This window comes from Motacilla alba, chromosome 2 (genome assembly GCF_015832195.1).
Source record: "Motacilla alba alba isolate MOTALB_02 chromosome 2, Motacilla_alba_V1.0_pri, whole genome shotgun sequence".
Taxonomy (NCBI): Eukaryota; Metazoa; Chordata; class Aves; order Passeriformes; family Motacillidae; genus Motacilla; species Motacilla alba.
The window spans coordinates 99,220,876-99,238,804 of NC_052017.1; the positions used below are offsets into that span (position 1 = coordinate 99,220,876).

At 41.3% G+C, this 17,929-nt stretch overlaps 1 protein-coding gene across 1 annotated transcript in view; it reads left to right on the forward strand.

Moving 5' to 3' along the window:
- Positions 1-671: 671 nt before the first annotated feature.
- Positions 672-17,929, forward strand: part of SPIRE1 (spire type actin nucleation factor 1) — a 126,382-nt gene continuing 109,124 nt past the window's right edge. The window contains 3 exon segments of the mRNA XM_038162034.1: positions 672-905; positions 907-1,300; positions 13,126-13,160. Coding sequence (XP_038017962.1) covers positions 855-905; positions 907-1,300; positions 13,126-13,160 — 480 coding nt within the window. The 5' untranslated portion in view covers positions 672-854.

Consider the following 17,929-nt stretch of genomic DNA (forward strand, 5'->3'; position numbering starts at 1 on the left):
TCTGAGAGGTAGAACATTAAAGAGAGAAACAGAGAGTGTTCGGTGTGAGCTGCAGCTTTTTTAGTCTGATGATTCTCTGCGTGAAAGTGCTCGTTTGCCTAGGGCGAAGCTGGCATGAAGGGCCGTGCCCTTCTGGTGCCCAGGTGTGTTCAGAGGTAGGGACGTCAGTTCCCAGCTGCTTGGAAGACGATTTCTTTGTTGTTCCCTTTCCAGACTGAGCTGGTTTAACTCTGCTAGCCTCTCTATGTACCCTGGACGCTTCCAGCCTTGCTGCTGCCGAGCATGGAGCTTTCCCGGAGGAAGTGTTTGCTTTGGGAGGGCAGACCCTGTAATTCGAAGGCACTCGCTCTCTTGCTATGGAAGGGGCTCCCTGCTGTATCCGTGTTTCTCTGTATCCGTGACGGCGCGCGTTGATGTCAAGTGTTTAACACTTGGGGGTGCAGGGAGTGTCATCCCGCGTCCCGCCGGGAGTTGTTTGTTTCTGGGGGTGGTGGTTACCGGCACCCGGCGCAGGAGCAGCAGCCCGAGGGCTGGAGGCCGAGCGGCCCGGCCGGCGGTGCGGGCCCGGTTGCCGTGGCAGCCGCGAGCGGCGGCTCCCCGCGCCCGCCACGGCGGCCGTGCCGGCAGGGGGCGCTGCGGCGGCGGGCGGCGCCGCGCGGCGGGGGCGGGCGAGGACGAGGACGCCATTGCGTTGCTATGAGCTGTCGCTCCCCCTGCGGCGGCGGCGGGCGGACCGGGCGCCGATCCTGTGCCTGCCTTCCTCCTGACTCCTGCCTGTTTCCTGGCTCCTGCTGCCCGCCGCGCGGGCCGGGCTGTCCGTCCGGCGGCCTGGTGGCACTAGCGGGGCGGAGAGGATGAGCACGGCGGGACCGGGCGGCAGCAGCAGCAGCACAAGCGGCAGCAGCGGCATCAGCGCAAGCAGCAGCATCAGCAGCCGCTGCCGCGGCGGCGGGGCCGGTCACTGAGCGAGGAGCACCGCGGCGGACGCAGGGCATGGAGCCCCAGCCCGGCGCCTCCCGCCCGGCCGCCGAGGAGGAGGAGGACGGCGGCGGCGGGTCCGGCGGGCAGCCGGAGGCGCTGTCGCTGGAGGAGATCCTCCGGCTCTACAACCAGCCCATCAACGAGGAGCAGGCGTGGGCCGTGTGTTACCAGTGCTGCGCCTCGCTGCGCGCCCGCGCCCGCCGCGGAGAGACCCCCGCCGCCAGGCTGGGGGCGGCGGCCGCGCACCTCCGCGTCTGGCGGGACGGCGCCGTCACCCTGGAGCAGGACGAGCCCGACCGGCCGCCCCCGCCCGCCGCAGGTAAGGCCGGGGAGCCGCCGCCGGCCCCGACCCCTCGCAGCCACCGGCGGCAGCAGCCGGGGGTCGGGCGCGGGCGGCCGCCCGTCTCCATCAGCCTTTGTCCGGGATGTGACGGTCCTTCCCGCCCGAGGGTGGGCGAGCCGGGGGCTGTGGGGGGGTCTGCTTGTGTGCGTGCGTGCGTGTGTGTGTGTGTGTGTGTGTGTCCCTGCGGCATCTCGTGTCGTGCGTGGAAAGGTAGAACCCCTCTCCTGGGATGCGATCGCCTGCGCGCAGGCACGGGCGGGCGAATGCGGGTCCAGTGTTTTATAATTGCGTCGTCTCTCCTGGTGCGTAATCGATCCCGTGTCATCCGCGCACCGGGAGCGCCGCTCTTGCGGGCTCCCCGCTCTTTGGGCTCCTCCGGCCGGGCCGTGCATCCCGCGGGGGCTCCCGGAGCAGTTTGGCATCAAAAGGCACCTATCAGAAATATATCCATTTAGATGTGTGCTGACACTAAGTAAGTGAGAAAGCCGTGTACAGGGGCTTAGCACCTACCATCTGTTTCGTTAAAATGCCCAGGAAAGCGTATTTTGCATTGGAAAGGAAAATCAGGGCGCATGTCTCTTTCTTAGCCTTTCAAAGCTTCTGATTTTAAATGTGGAAAGCAATATTTTTTGTTGCAAATAAAGCTCGATTTCTGGAAAGAAATCAAAGATGGGCAGCAGAAGGATATAGCCAATACATGATGGTATTCCCCAGTATCAGCCTAGTCCACATTCAACGTCACAGAATTTTCCGAGAAGACAGAGGTTTCAGCATTTTAAAGTTGTGTGAATCAGAAGGCTGTGGTAAATTCTCAAAATGGGATTAATGGAGCCCTCAGCATTTAGAGCACGAATATTATGCCTGGTGTTACAATTTAATGAAGCCTTTTGATACAGTGCCTGTCTGAAAAGTCTTTTGGCAGAGACTTGCAGTAATCCAGTTTGGAGCTAGTGGTACATGCAAATATCAAAATATATTTAGTGGAAGAAAGGACATCATTTAGTTCTGCAATTGTAATGAGTCTAATAATTACTTCCATTTAAATGTGATCTGGTGTGCTTTTAAAATTCTTTTTAAAAACAGGTCTTTGTGTTGTTCATTAAATGCCAGACCGGTACCCAAAAATTCCAGGAAAATGCTCTCCTGACCAAGGCATCTGCATGTCACAAGCGCATTGAAGAGTTTTGTGTTGCATGTTGTGTGCTGCTTTTGCTTACAGTCTTTTGAGATGACATCAAGACTTTTTATTTTCTCTTTCCTATTGCAGGAAATGCATTCGTTTACTATGTATTTCTTTCTTTTGTGGCTTTTTGTCTTGCTGTTGGTGGACTTACCCTATTTTCTCTTACACAATATCATTAGTGGCTCTAGGAGGGTGTTGAATATACTTGGATATAAATTTCAGGCCCCTCACTGATATCCAGCATGTTTATTTTACACTAAAGCTTTACTTTGAAAATGGTTTAGTCAACATGTCCTAACCTGTGTATGTTGATACCACATCTAAATTTTTGGATGGATGAGATTCTTTTTTAATATTCCAGCCCTATTTTTCTTTTTTTTCACCTTATTGGTGTATGTATTATTTTGTATAACACCACATGTGTGTCCTTATCTCTTGAGAATCTTAAGAGAGTGTGTATATGTACCTAAACAAAGATAACCAGTCTGTGGAGACCTCCCAGGAAAGCAGGAGGCAGGAGCTATCCCGGGGAGAGTTCCCCCTCCAGTGCCTATAATAGAAAAGGGGAGGCAGGGATTTTTCTGCCAGCTGTCCATTCCTAAAGCATCCTCGGTGAACTCGCTTTTCCATCAGCTGCAGGCTGGTAGGTGCCTGCATTTGAAAAGAGGCAGGATTCCTCCTGGGGTCCTCTCCCTGCCCCTGGTCTTCCTCATCTACCTGACTTTGAACAGACTTTGGAAACAGAGGCCACTCAGCCTCCAGGCTTTCACAAGGGATTTTGTGTGTTCTTTGATTTGTGAAACCTGGAGCAGGTTTTCACTGGAAATTGTTATATATGTGATACACTGAATGTTGGGAATTCACTATACTGAATATTGAGAAGCTTACAGAAGGCTTGCTTCTCCTTGGTATATTTTGAACTGTTCCTAATCTTTTTCTTATTGCTCATTGCATTCTCTTTGGACGATGATAAATGTGCTTCCTCAGCCAGTTACAGCTTGAGCCTCTGGAATAGGTGTTTGTTTGTAGGCTCCTGTATTCTCTTTGCACCAGTGAAAGCTTAGGAAGAACCAGTGCCCTGGCTCTGTGGCCTGGGGAGCAGCACGGCGTAACAGGCCCTGAAGCTGTATGGTCACAGTAATTTTACTTTCAAGATACAAATTAAAGTTCTCTTAGAAAGAAGTACTGATTATGCAGAAACTGAAGGTATTTTTCCAAAGCAGTATTTTTCCAAACTGTTTCTTGTGAAACAGTTTACCAGTTCATGCTCAATACTTGAAATTCCAAGTAACAATACATAGAAATTGAAGAAAAATGTCCTCGAGATAGGAAAAGAGATGAGTTTCGCTGATAGTGGGGCAGAAAAATGCCCTTGGAGTTGAATCCCATCCTTAAATAAAACCAGAGACTGATTTTCAGATCTTTCCAGTTTTATCTGTGGGATCTATTAATATTTCATTATCTTAAAAAAGTAAAAGGTTTTGGTTAAAAAGAAGTAAAAAGATGAAGGATGAAAATGCTGCCCAGTTGTTCATTTTTATGTCACCATTGATATCACCTGAATCCCTGACAAGAGGAGGATCAGGAAGGATTCCTGCCTTTGTATTTCAGACAATTTGGATTTAAATGCCTGTGTCAGGAGGTTTGTCAGAGCAATAGGGGTTCTGCGGGTTAATGCTCTGAGTTGTAAAGCTGTTTTGTTCCAGCAATACATAAAAAATGTATAGGTGTAGGTTGGTGCATAGGTTTGGATAATTCACAGGAACAGACATTGGCTGTTAGTTTCTATTTTAGTAAACAACAGAATCCTGTGTGGGCAAATAAAGGAATCCCTGAAGAATGGTGTCTTTGGGTAGTGAACATTCGGGCTTTGTCCAGGACTGTGGTGAACGATGTGATCAGTCACGCCTGTCAGTGGGGCTCGGGCAGCGTCAGGAGCAAACACACTCGTGTCAGAGTTTGCTCTAGAGATGCACATGTAGCCGTGTTTTTACAGAGCAAAACAAACCTTTTTACTTTTCCACAACCAAAGTAAGAAAGAAAGAAAGATTTTGCATGAATATGCAAAATAAATGTAAAGCTCGCTGTGGTTGTCTTTGTGACATCTAAATGCCACAGAAGTGTGGGTTGCTTCGAAATACCCATGGTGGAATTTGAGATGCAGTGTAGAATTTATTTTGACTAATGAGTGCTTTAGCAGTCTTTGTAACTTGCAATTTATATGAAAAGAGCTAATGGTGGCATCCAGTAAAGTGCCAGATGCAATAAAAAATAACTTTGGAATGAGCTAAAACGTTTGGGGTAAACATGTGGTTTCACTGCTCCAAGCTCTCTTCTTGCAGAACCGCATTTAGACGTTTTTATAAACCTGAAGCAATAATGAAATGATAGATATAGGAGCAGAAAACCCACACAAAAGCTGGCAGTCAACATCATGCTCAGGATCTGGGGGCACCAGGATACTGTAGGGTGCCAGAGGCTGTTTCATTGGGGTTGTGTCATTGCTGCAGGCTGGATATGGAGCTCTTGCTTTTCAGCACAGAGGCTATGCCACCTCCTTCCCAAAAGTGGGAAACAGAACAGTTTTGGGTGTGAGTGGGTTTGGTAAAATGAGGGTTTTCCCTGCATGTTTTGTAAGTTTACGATCCCTGGCTTAACAAAGGTGGCCACTGACTTTGAGCATTGCACTGAGCTCCTGAAGAGGAACAGGCCACGAGGATCTCGGAAAGTGGCAAAGAAGGATGCTTTGAACACCAGGTCGGGCTCACTTCCAGCTGTTGGCTGTTCAGGGCTGGCATGAATGTGGCTCTTCTTGGCTTTCATCTCCCTCCCGAGACCCTGAGCTGTGGGTAGTGTCAGTGCCCTTCTTTTGCCTCATCCTCCCGCCCTAAGAGAGAAAGCACACAGGGAAATTACTGCTGGTCTTACCAGAAGTGAGTACTATGCAGATTTTTCTCTTGGAAATCTGCCAGGTGTTCAGCAGGAGGGCATAATGCATGGAGTATTCTGGCTTTGAATCAAAAAGATCACAGAAAAGTTGACTGCATGGTGGCTTTCACAGGACTTGGAGGGCTCAGGGTGAGACACGCTGGAGAAGAATAGTTTATGTTGTCTTGGCAGTTTTATTGACTTCCATGTCCCTCTTACATCCTTGTGTGCCCAGGTTTTGGGAGGCAAGAATGGAGAAACAGGATGAATAAATACAAATTCAGCTTCTGTGCATGAAGACATTCTTATCTGTCAGTCACTGGTGGATTACTGAGGAAAAATACGCATGATTTTTAATGGAAAATGAATGTACTACCATTTTTCTTCTAATTTTGTTGACCCTTTTTAAAGATGATGGGTGGGAGTAGCCTTTCTTGATGTTTAAGTTTTGAAAGAGGTGTTGCTATGAATAGTGCTAAAATGAACAGTACATTTAGGATGAAGACCTAATTATATTTGGAATTCAAATCTAATTCAAGGGTATTCAGAAACATCTGCATTTCACAATAGTAAGGCTTGATGTATTGAACCTCACTTTCTTGTGCAAATGTTTTAAGATAGATGCCTATATAGGTATTTTAATATTGGACGTCAAGTAGGAAGAAAATACTACTAGACAGCAGAGAGGAACCTCGGTGAGTTGATGCTTTTATCTGTTCTTGCTCTACTGATCTGTGGAAGAGAGAAAGCTTAGGCCTTATTTATGCCAGGCTTTCTGTCATCAGTGTGGTTCCCAGTACGTAAGCATGAGCTGGAAGGCTTCCAGTCATGGCTTATATGAATGCATCCCATGCACTGGGGGTTACATGGGCTCTCTGTGAATATCAGCAGATGCTGGGCATCCTATTGTAGACAGTTCTGGTACGGGAGGACAAAATAAGCAAAGAAAAGATCTCAGCATAACAAAATAATGATTTGGTTTTTAAAAAAAAGTGCATATTTCAAATGCCTGCACAAAAGAAATGGAAGGAAATTGCCAACGGGGATAAGTGACCTTAGTTGCCTATATTTTTATGGAGAAATATTGAAGATGGTAAGTATGCAGTGAACGAATAAACTCCGATTTGGTGTTCTCTGAAAACTGCATTTATTCCTAAGGAGACATAGAAATTTGAACTTCGAAAGAAGAACTTTGAGGAATTGTGGGCCCCTGGTATTAATAATGACTTAAAGTAAAAGATAAGACTTTAACAGAGATTTTCTTGTCTAATGCAGTAAAAATGGTGCTTTAGAAAGGAAATTGGAATTTTAGTTGTCATTGTTAACGGCAGTTGAAGAGAAGAGTGAAAAATGAGACGTGCCGTGATGTTGCAGAGAGTTAATATCACGTCCCTAAGGGACATTGCTGGAGAAATAACTAAGATGTTTTTTGGGGGGAGGGGGGTGAGGAATAGGTAATGGATAATGGAGTCCAGCTTCAGGGCTGGCTGGAGGTGAGAGTTTACCCCACAGTGCCCAGTGAGAGACTGGTGGGACTGGGGGAGAACAAGCAGAGCTTTGAAAAGGAAGACAGTAGCAGTGTATGATGTGACAGAGGGGAAGAGAGAAAGAGAGAGAGAGCCTTGAACAGGATGATTCAGAGCAGGACAGGATCAGAGTTGCAGGCAGTGCAAATGACCTGCACAGCAGAAGAGCTGTGGATGAGTCTTACCCAAGCCTGAATGTGTTTGCCAAGTGTGCAGTAGGAATGTTGCAGGTAACAAGAGGATTAAAGGAACATCCTACATCCATGTTGGCAATGAACATACCTTCATGAAAGTGGAGAAGCTTTTTCATAATACCTGTTAAAAGGAAACTGAGGAGTGTTTGCTCTTTGTTTCTGAATTAGTTTATCACATTACAGCATCTGATCCAATAAGGAGACAATATTGTTTTATTCCTGATAAAACCTTAAAACAACTTGCATGACACATGCAACTATGATTGCATTACTGTATTTTATTAGTGTGCACTTTAAGAGGAACAAAAGGAGATGAATCATTTTGTATAGACAAATACAAGACTGCAAAGACAAAGCTGAGGTAGAGAAGAATTAAGAGAACTCCTTTTTCATTTACTTGAGAGAGTTTATTATCAGCTGGTGACAATTCTTAACAGATCCAGTAGTGCTGAATTATCAGTTTATAAAAGCTGTAACCTGCTCGAAGCTCTGGATCCATCAAAAATGATGGGAGAAACTGCTGATAGCTTGAATGGATTCACAGTTCTGCCAGGAGCACACATATGTTTTGAATGAGCAGGCAATTGGGTAGCGCCAGGAAAAATTAGAATATAATCAGAGTAAGAGAAAATTTAAAAAATAAAAATCAAGGCTCATGAACTCTGTGAAGTCACACTTTTTGGGGGGAAGAGTTGATACCTGTAAAGGCCAGAGGAGGATGAGTGCAGTATCTGTATTTATTTAAGCATCTACAGAAGAGACTGGCAGCTATGAATGGAGTCCAGCAGTACCTGGAGATGCAGAACTGCCGCAGTATTTATCTTTGAGTTACAAAAATTTATGTGATCCCAAGGAAAACTTTGTATCTTGATCGCAGCCTTGTGCAGAATAGAAATGAAACAAGACAACGATCATGTAATTATATCTTAGGAGGTAGCACTGAGGTAGCATGGATTTGCTAATTTGCAATTTAAAGTATTTTTATTACAAAATTTAGCAGGATATTAATACAGAAGACCTCTTAGTCATTGCCTTTACTTAGTGCAATAGACAAAAAATGCTTGTGACTGTTCTAAATGAGGAGTAACTTCCATGAAGTGTTGAATGGAGAAAATAAGAGGCATGAAAAATGATTGGCACAGGGGAGGAAAGTCCTGATTGCCATTGGTCTAGAAACCTCTCTAAGAATTTTCCTTGTATTCTCTTAAAATTTTTACAGTTTTCTCTTTCCTAAGCAGAAATTACTTCTAGTAATTACTAAGTCATCCGCTGTAGTCTGATACAGAAATCATGAGTCATAGCCAAAAAGCCGCAAGCTCTAAAATGTCATCCCATTTCTTGTTACCTTCTAATTACAGTTTGAAGGAAGGATATGTTGATCCTCAAAGCCTAAGTATTTTTCTTAAGAACTTGGGTCTCTGTACTTCCTGCTCAGAGGGGGTCTCTGCCTCTCCTAATCCAGTCTGCTTCCTTCTACTTCCTCATGTTCTTGCTCTTTTTCACCTTCTTCCCTGCATCCTGATGTGTCTTACTCCTAGATATCCTTTGCCTATATTTTTCTTCATATTTTTCACCTTTTTTTCCTGTTTCTTTTTATCTTACAAGTTTTCACTGTCTTTCTTCAGCTTGGCTCACTTCTCCTACATCAATATTTTCCTCTCATTTAATTACAAATCCCATTCTTTGCATGCATATTTATCTCTTTTTCTTCTGTGGCATGATTGCCTTTGCTTTCTTCTTTCATTCCCTTTCCTTTTATTGATGCTCATCTTGACTCCTGTACAAGTTCAGTCGTGTGAACTTGTCATTTTTGGTAACTAATCTGACCAGTTTCCAGTTTTTGGTAATTCCAAAGTTACCAAAACTCCACTTTCTGGATGTTTAAACGTGAGTCTGAACTTCTTTTTATTTTTTTCCTTGAGGAATCTTCATTCTCTTAAGGGCAAAGAAAAGCTCACTATTGTAGCTACGGTGCCTCTTGAAGATGTAAAAGCTAGAAAGCAAATACAAATTCAGTTTATTGTTAATTTGGGGGGCGTGACTGGTCAACTCAAGGAACATGAGTTAGTGACTCTCATGTCCTTCCTTGCTCCCTTTCCCTAGGTTAGCCCTCATGTTCTTTCTTCATCCTCTTCTTCCACCGTCCTCCAGTGCATACAGGCAGTGTCTGTCATTCCTGAGGGCAACTTGAGTTCTGTTGTTGTAGCAACAGCAGCTTGGTTTCACTCCAAACTTGCAGAAGTGTGCTGTGACATTTAATTATAATATTAATCTTTAACGCAAAATGAGTTTCAGCTTTGTTGCCAATATGTGCATCAGCCACAATGTTGCCAGAAAAATCAGTGCTTATCATTTCAATTCTGAAAGAAGCTGTCTTGAAGGAACTGCCTGTGGATGTGAGCAGAGGATTCTGAGACACTAGAGGAAGACTAGGGAGATGCTCTGAGCTGCAGGGCTCTTAGACCAGCTGATTATAGCTGAAACAGTGGCTGTGTGATTGTGGTGTCAGCTCAGTAGCTTGGTTTTTCTTCGGATAGAGGAGTGCAGATGGGTTGGCACATCCCACATGCTGTCCTACAAATGTCCTGGCTCAGTCCATTCTAAGATACTGAGTTATCTGTGTTGCTTTTTACAACACAGGTTTGGTACAGGGAGCTCCTGCCTGAAGGGATGAGACAATCTTCCCTGGTGCTTGAGGAAAGTTTGTCATGACTCCTCTTGCTGAGGGTTTGACATAAGAATACTTTTCAAATAGAAATTTTGAAGAACAAAAAATGAATGGGAAGGTTTGGGGTTTCTTTTTAATTTTCTTTTTTTCTGTCAAATGTGTCTCTCTGAAGACTCTTTTTAGAAATACAGGAAACCTCCAATATAAGTCTTTCCTTTTTTCAAAAACTCTTTGGTTTTTTCATTTCAACAAACTGAGAGTGAAAAATGATCTAATTTTCCAAAGCATAGTTTGTTTATAAACTGCAGTTGACAGTTAAGGTTGTGCTGTTTACTAGTAATGAATGCATTAGCTTTTATTTGAAAACTGTCATGGAAAATTACTGTTGAATATTTGTCGGCACTAAGAGTGGTAGAAAATGCTGCACAGATGACTATCTAGTTGAATGGTTCTGAAGTCTAGAAAAGTCTTCATTTATGTTAAGAATCAGCAGCTGGAATAGTTTTTTAAGGCTTCACCTGTTTACCAGAGAAGCACTTCATCCTGCTTGCAGACAGAGACTGTTCTATGACTTATGGGGAATTTTTTTTTTCTCCAGTGCTAATGAAGGGAGTGTGACCCTTAGGCTACATTTATGAGTTACTGCTTTTTCAGTCATGTCAGCTGAAGAGAGAAGAAATTTCTACTCCCAGCCACTATAGATAAAGCCAGTATAAATAAATTGGCTTGCAGGGGCCGTATGAAAGCAAATTCATTTCAGTCTTGATAGATGCATGTGAGTGCATCAACAGCATTGTTAATGATCTCTGCAGAAATGCAGTAAATTCCCAGTGGAGGGAGTCCACAAGTGACTGTGAACAGCTTTGGGAAACGTGCTAAGTGTATAGCTGGTCTCAGGGTACAGAGGCGTATGGAATGGTTAATAATTACCATAATGCAGTGTATATTAAAATGTTCTAAGTCAGTCACTTGCACCAGCTAGGATACTGCCTGGGTGCATGAAAGACAGACTTGTTATTCCCCCTTCCTGCCCCAGCACATGCACTCATGACAATACTATTGGGGTTTAAAATGCTGGTGTAAATAGGAATAAATAGTTGAGTTTAATAATTAAGAAAAGCACTCCAGAGTTTGAGTGCTTTTCCTTGAGGAACAGCTTTCATGGAAAAGGAGCTGCGAGATAAGCGTCTTGCTGTTATTTTCAGAAATTCAAATTTTATCTTTCTTGTTTTGATCCAGGCTGATTTGTTTGTTTCCTATGCTTCAGGACTTGTTTGGGACTTCTGCTAAAAGGGTGTTGATAGGATCTCAGCTCTGCTGTGAGGTGCAGCAGTGAGTGCTTGGTGCTACTCAGAGGATCTAGTGGACAGCTTGGCTCCTGTTCTCTTAGCCATAGGAGATGCAAGTCTGAATATTTTAAACTATCAGTGATTGCAAACATTGGTGGCCTGCTGTATGCACAGAATTGCTATAGGTTTAAAAATTGTACTTTTTAATGAAGTAGGAACTTTTTTAAAAAAAGTAATATCTTTTTAAAGATAGAATGTGCTTTTTTCTTCCCCTGTATTGACTACATTTGTTTGAATTAATCTTGTATCATAAAGATACCTTGTTTTGGTCTCCTGTCATTTGACTTCACAAAAGTAGCCCCTAATATTAATAAATCTGCTAATAATCCTAGCAGTTAAAAACATTCTCAGCAAATTTCCCCTGTTTATAGTTTGTAACAATCACCTGAATGTTACCATTTTAAACACCAGAAAATTTATTATGTGGATCTGAAAGTGAGTGAACCAGAGGTACCGGTCCTTTTGAAAAGATAATATGGGATGCAAAAGCCTTTTAAAGTCACTCTTTGCTCTTTGTTTTGAAGTCAGACACCACTGCTAAGCATTAGCTTGCTTTGGCAACAGTTCAAAAGGAAAGTAAACAACTTTCACTCTGTTAGGTGGTGTTCCCTATTAATTCAGGATGTGTTTAACCTTTAGTTTCAAAGGGAAGGTGACCAGTTCAGTAGGAAAAATTAGGTTTTTCTCTGCAGGTGACTCTTCCCAGAGCTGAGTGTTTTGCATGCCGTTCACATTTGTCACATGAAGTCAGTGGAATCACTCCTCTGTGCCAGCATTGTGCCAGCCAGTTGGTTGAGCTTCCTTGGGCTTGTCAGCCAGTCTGATAAAATAGTCCTTCCAGTTATGGGTGCAAATCACAGGCTTTTCCAAGCTACTGCAGTAAATCCTTCCTAATCATCACCTGAACATGTGCTCTTAGAATACGCATGCACAGTCAAGCAAATGCATCCTGTTCTAGTTTTTGAGCACACGAGATCTCAGGATTTTGTCATGCATTTTAATGCAGGCTCTATGCTATTGGGTCCAAAGCTGCAAATTCTAAACTAGCAGTGTGAATGCAATGAAGCTGAAAAGCTAAGACAGAAAATGGAACGTTTTATAGATGTGTGTTTTGAAATTAAAGTTTTGGGTAGATCCCTTTTCAAATGGTTTGATTTCTGTGGAACAATTAAATTCCTTGAATAATTTTTTTCCAACAGGAAATCATCCTGTCAGGATTCCTTGACCCTACTTGGATGAGGATTATTAATACAAAATTATAAACTTGCTGCTTTTAGTGACATGATGCTTTCCTAATGTGCTGTGAAATTTCAATCTTCTTTTTGCTACACTGTCAAGCCACTTAGGTATAAAACTGTTTTGTGCTTCAGAAAACTGAGGTTTCAATTTAATGAAACAGTTCAGAAACTTAATTTTTCTTTATTATGCAAGTTCCTAAGTGATGTTTCTGAATTCAGAGGAAATGCAAAAATTGACAAGTGGGACTTACAAAAATAGTATAGTAACGTTTAAACTTTAATTTGCTTGAACTTCATATATCTGTTGAACTCTTTGAAATCCCAGAAGCAGCAGATGAAACAGTGGCTTTTCCCTAGTTTATGAATTAATGCTGCTTATTCTCTTGAAATAACTATTTGCTACTGCTTAATTTAAGCCAACATGTTTTCATGTTCCCTCCATGGCTAAACATCAATCATACAATTTAAATAATGAAGCCAGGCACTAAAGACACATCTTTTTAAAAGACAGTATTGTAAAGGATCCAAATAAAAAGGGTAGGGCCTTCTTGTTGTTAATACCAGAATGCATATATAATAAAAACATTATTGAAATTTGTGATTCAGGTAAGACAAGGAATATTTGGCAATTACTCAAAAAAGAGAAGTGACTCAGCTTTTTAGTTTTGTTCTTCCATTGTCTCTATCTGAAAACCCTTTTTTTTTTCTTTTACAGATAAATCAGGCCGTTTACACTGCACAGAAATGGAGGTAAGAGAAGTATTTTGTGTTCTCTCTTAGTGGTGATTTAGCTCAGCTCTTTTTCATTAACTTTTAGTGTAGATGTAGTATACTTACAGTGTGGCGTTATCATTGCAAAGTTGTAGTGTTTCTTGTGTTTATGACTTTCACTGGCAGCTGATAAGTGTATCTTAACATGGGATATTTAGTCTCATGTTCAAAAATACAGGAAAAAAGGGCTGTGTGGTTTTTCAAAACCAAGATTAAAGATTTGTGATGCAGCTTGATATTAATCTCTTGAAAACATATGCGTATTTTAAAGAATATTTAATGTAGGTAATTTCTGTTGGATAAATTATTCTGTTATACTTACTTCAGAAAAGACTAATCAGTCATGGAATAAATACTTAGTGTTTATGGAATGGCTTGGTGATTTCTCACAGCCTGAGAATTTGGGTGAAAGCAGAGAATACAAGTGATCTCAGGGTTGCTTGTTAATTTAAAAGCATCCTGATTTCAGATACCTTTAATTTATCACTTGGCAATGTTTTGAGGTCCAAGAAATATTGTTGTATGTCTTGCTGGGGTAACAACAGAAACACAAATCCACTTAAATCTGCTTGATTTATATCATGACCGTTATTCAAGTCTGTATATTTGTTACTAAACTGTGATTAGTGTTGTAATTGTTTTATATGTCAGATTCATAGATTTAATCCAGGACTGAATGCAAAACTAAGTCGAACATCTAGTTGAACAAGATGTGGACTCATAGTCTAATTTTTATTACCATACAGGGTAAATAATACAGTCTACTCAAATAAACTTTCCCAGCAATAAATACAATTTCTGTGTCCTTTGCAGGGCAGCCTTTTCTCACTGCCTTTGAACTTTCTTTGAAATGTAAAACTGAGTTTTCACTGCAACTGTTCCATCCATACCTCAGGCTGAGCCTGGAGATGGGACAAGTGGTGGAGCATCTTAATTGGCGGCTTGTCAGCTTTCTCATCAATAATATATGTGAAGGTGACAAAGTACTGTTACCAAGTGGTTTATTCATAGATAAACTGTGCAGGATGATGGCTGGTTATAAAGACAAAATGAAAGGCCAGCTAATTCAACTATAGCTGGTAAAATGCTGAGGCCATCCAAGTGTTTTCAAGTATTATTAATAATAATAAAACTAGAAATGTTCATTCTGCAGGATACAGTGTAATTCATAACAGATAGAAGTACAGAAACTGGAAGTCGGCATGTTTTATTGCTTTGTGTGGTTTGGTTTAAACAAATGCATCCTGCATTTGTTTCAGGATTTGCAAAATCTCAGTTCACAAATCTAGTGCCTCATTTACAAGTTATAATCTAGTGTGTTGGATGCTTTGCAGAGTAAATATGTTTACAATTTTGCTTTGTGTTTTTTAAAAGGAAGGTAATCAAAGGCCCTAATATTAAAAATACAGATAATATACCACTGTTAGAATCTTTTTAACAAAACATAAATCCTTCATTTTGGGGAAGTAGAAGTGTTACTGCTTCAAATAAAAATGTCTAGTAAGAGTCAGTTCAATATGCTATATTCCATCTTCCATGGGAAAAGAGTTTTCTAATTTTGATCTTCTAAAAGTGTATTTGTTGATAGTTGAAAAGCAGATTGGAGCTTCCCATGAGACAGAGGCTTCATTTTAGAATGTCTCTAATAAGCAGCGCTGTGACCATTGTCATATTGTCTCTTTATCTTTGTCATTTTGAAGGAGGCTGTGAAGGAGTCAGTAACTTTTCTCTCCTCCAAAATTCCTTTGGGGTTGCAGCGTTAGACTTGAAGTTGATGATGTTTGTGTTTTTCAGAGCTAGGAATTCAGCAGAGACAGCTCATCTCACTTTTTTTTGATTCCTGTGGAAGAGAGTGTGGCCTCAATGAACATACTAGGATATGTGGGAAACTTCTTAAAATCTTAACGAATAACAATCATAACTTTTTTTTTTAACAAGGCATATAAACTATCCAGAATTGGGACACCTTTTATTTCAAGCCAGCAATACAAGTGGTGTGTGAAGTTCAGAGTCCAGGTGCCATAGCCATAATAGGAGGATGGGAGGAAGGAATAAGGTGACCTTGTTTAATCTGCACCTGCCTATAACTCTGTTATGTACATAATGATAGCGCTCCTTAGTCATCTCAGCCGAGGTGGTGAAATTATATAAAATATGCCAGCCTCGTTTGTAAATATTTAGTGCTCACATAGAAAGTATTCTGTGACTGTGAAGTGATTCATATGTAGGAGGGTTTAATTGCCATCTATTTGAAAAGACCCACCTAAGTGAGCACAGGCCTGTTGTGTGTGATTAATGCAGTTAACCAGGACGTGTGCTAACACAGAGACACACGCAACCTCTCACGTTGTTTGAGGGTCAGAAGGGAATTAAATAGCCTGTCCCAAACAATGGTGAATAAATTACTCAACACCATTCAGTCCGAGTCAAATCACAGAAGGGATCAATTGTAGAAGTGTTTTGGGGAGACTGTGCACTGTCTATGCAAATTCTATTCATGAGCTCTCGGTATCGCTATTAAAAATCTTAACATGCATTGAAAATCACGGTACTTGTCTATGGAGCTAATTTTTTATCCTTTTCATTGGAAACTTGAATCATTGACTGCATTTTAGATAATAATTCAGGGGAATAAATATACAGCTTATAAGAATATATACCTGCTAGTTCAGTGTATTGATGCAAATAAAATTAACCACCTCTCTCATGCAGATGGAAATGAGAACAGGTATTTAATAGCACAGAATGTCAGGATTTCAAAAGAGGTGTCATAATTTTGCATTAAAAGCCATGCCACACCTGTATTAAAGTGTGTTGCCTGCTCATAATTCAAGCAGTGTAAAATGTGTATTTAGCATATGGTAATATCTAGGGTTCATATTTTTATCCTTGTTGAGTGTAAACAAAAGTAACATTCTGATTGAAGAGTAATTGCTGCAGCAAACAATCCTTGTCATACACGGTAATAGTCACTTGTTCTCCTTCCTGAGCATTAACCTTATGGTGACAAGGGAGAAGAAATGTCACTGCACGGAGAACAGGCAAAAATGTTTGAGAATAATTTCCTTTAGTTAAATATGAATGTGTGTGACTTCCATCAAAATGTTTTCATTATGTACTGAAAAAATAAAATTCTCTGTGAATGCTTGGTTACAAATCTGGTAATTCTATGAAAGCTTTTGATTCCTTGTGTTTTAAGAGGAAAATTAACAAGAACTCTGAATTGCCTTTTAGAAACCAAAGCAGAATCATGCATCTTTTCTTGCAAGCATTAATTTGTGCTTGAGCATTATGTGGCAGTTCTGATAAGTGAAGCACTCATCCCTTGCTGATGGAATTATCTTGCAGAGAAGCTGCACTCTAGCCTTTGAGGGACGTGTTATTTTAGATACCTGAAAGTCCATTATGCTTGTTCATTGATGTGGGGGTTCTCTGGCAATCAGTCTGACCTCCAGATTTTCCTGAAATACTCTATAGTTGCAAAGAAGCAGCTTAACAGACACTTAATTAAATAGCAAATGCACAAAAAAAATAGAGTTTAGGTTTTGACCTTTATTGTTTTATAATGAGCTGCTTTTTCAAGAGGAGCTTTGCTTTTTTGTAATTTGTATAAGTTTCTAGCTCATCAGGAGGAGATTTATCTTAGAGAAAAATGGATTTCTGATTTTTACTTGCTGTAAGCTTGACGCATTGCCTTTTTCATTCAGCAGTTTCATTGGGAATACACAGCAAATATTGGGCTGGAGAACTAATAATGTGTTTGACTAAGCTGATTTGGTGATAGTCAAATCCTGCCATCTGTCCAGAGTTCTTGAAGAGAATTTGGCTGTTCCTTGTAAAGGCTTTGTAATTCTGCAGTATATGATGTGCCTTTATTAATCTACACACCCTGAAGTCACACAGGATTCATGATGAAATCTCCATTCCAGTGATGCCACTGATAAACCTTTCAATTACCTGGGGAAGAGTCCAGAGGCAGTTTCAGCCTTTGGTCTTCTGACAATTTCAGATAATGGCTGGTTGAAAACTAGGTCTTACAGTAACTTGGGCCCTTCCAGGGAACCTTTTGCCTGCAAAAACTACAAATAATAGAGCATAGGGCATTAAGTTAAGTGGTGTTGGTGTTTATTTGATGTTTTGGGGGTTTTCTAGGTTTTGGGTTTTTTTTTTTCTGTGGGGTTTTTTTGGCTTTTGGTAACTACAGAATTCCCTTTTTTTCGTGGGATGAGATGGAAAAGTCTGCAACTATAGATTGTATGAATCTGAAAGAGGGCTCCGAGTTTTGGAAGAGTAAGATAATTTTTACAGAACCTTTTCTATATAAATTCTATTAAACTGTGCTTGAGAAGATACCTATCTAATCAGAAGCATGCTAGCATACCTATGGCAGCAATCATATGTACTCATTGATAGCTATCATAGCAATTAGCTTTCAGGTGCTATTTTTTGAGTAAACCAGTGCTGGTGGATGTGTTTGCCTGTCTGTTCAGGCCAAGAGACTAATTTGATTGCTCATTCAAACTGGAAGAAAAAATTAAACTTTAGATGTTTGCATACTGACAATTTAACAGCCCTTTGTGTTGTCCTTCTTTGTTGTTCTGTATAATAAAAGACAAGTTTAGAGTATCAGTATGAAATAGGAATGCTGTCTCATGCCTTTCTTTTCTGCTAAATCTCTTGAAGCCTTCTGAGATTATGTAACATTTTCCTATGAACTCTGCTACCTACACATTTTCTGTTAGAGATGC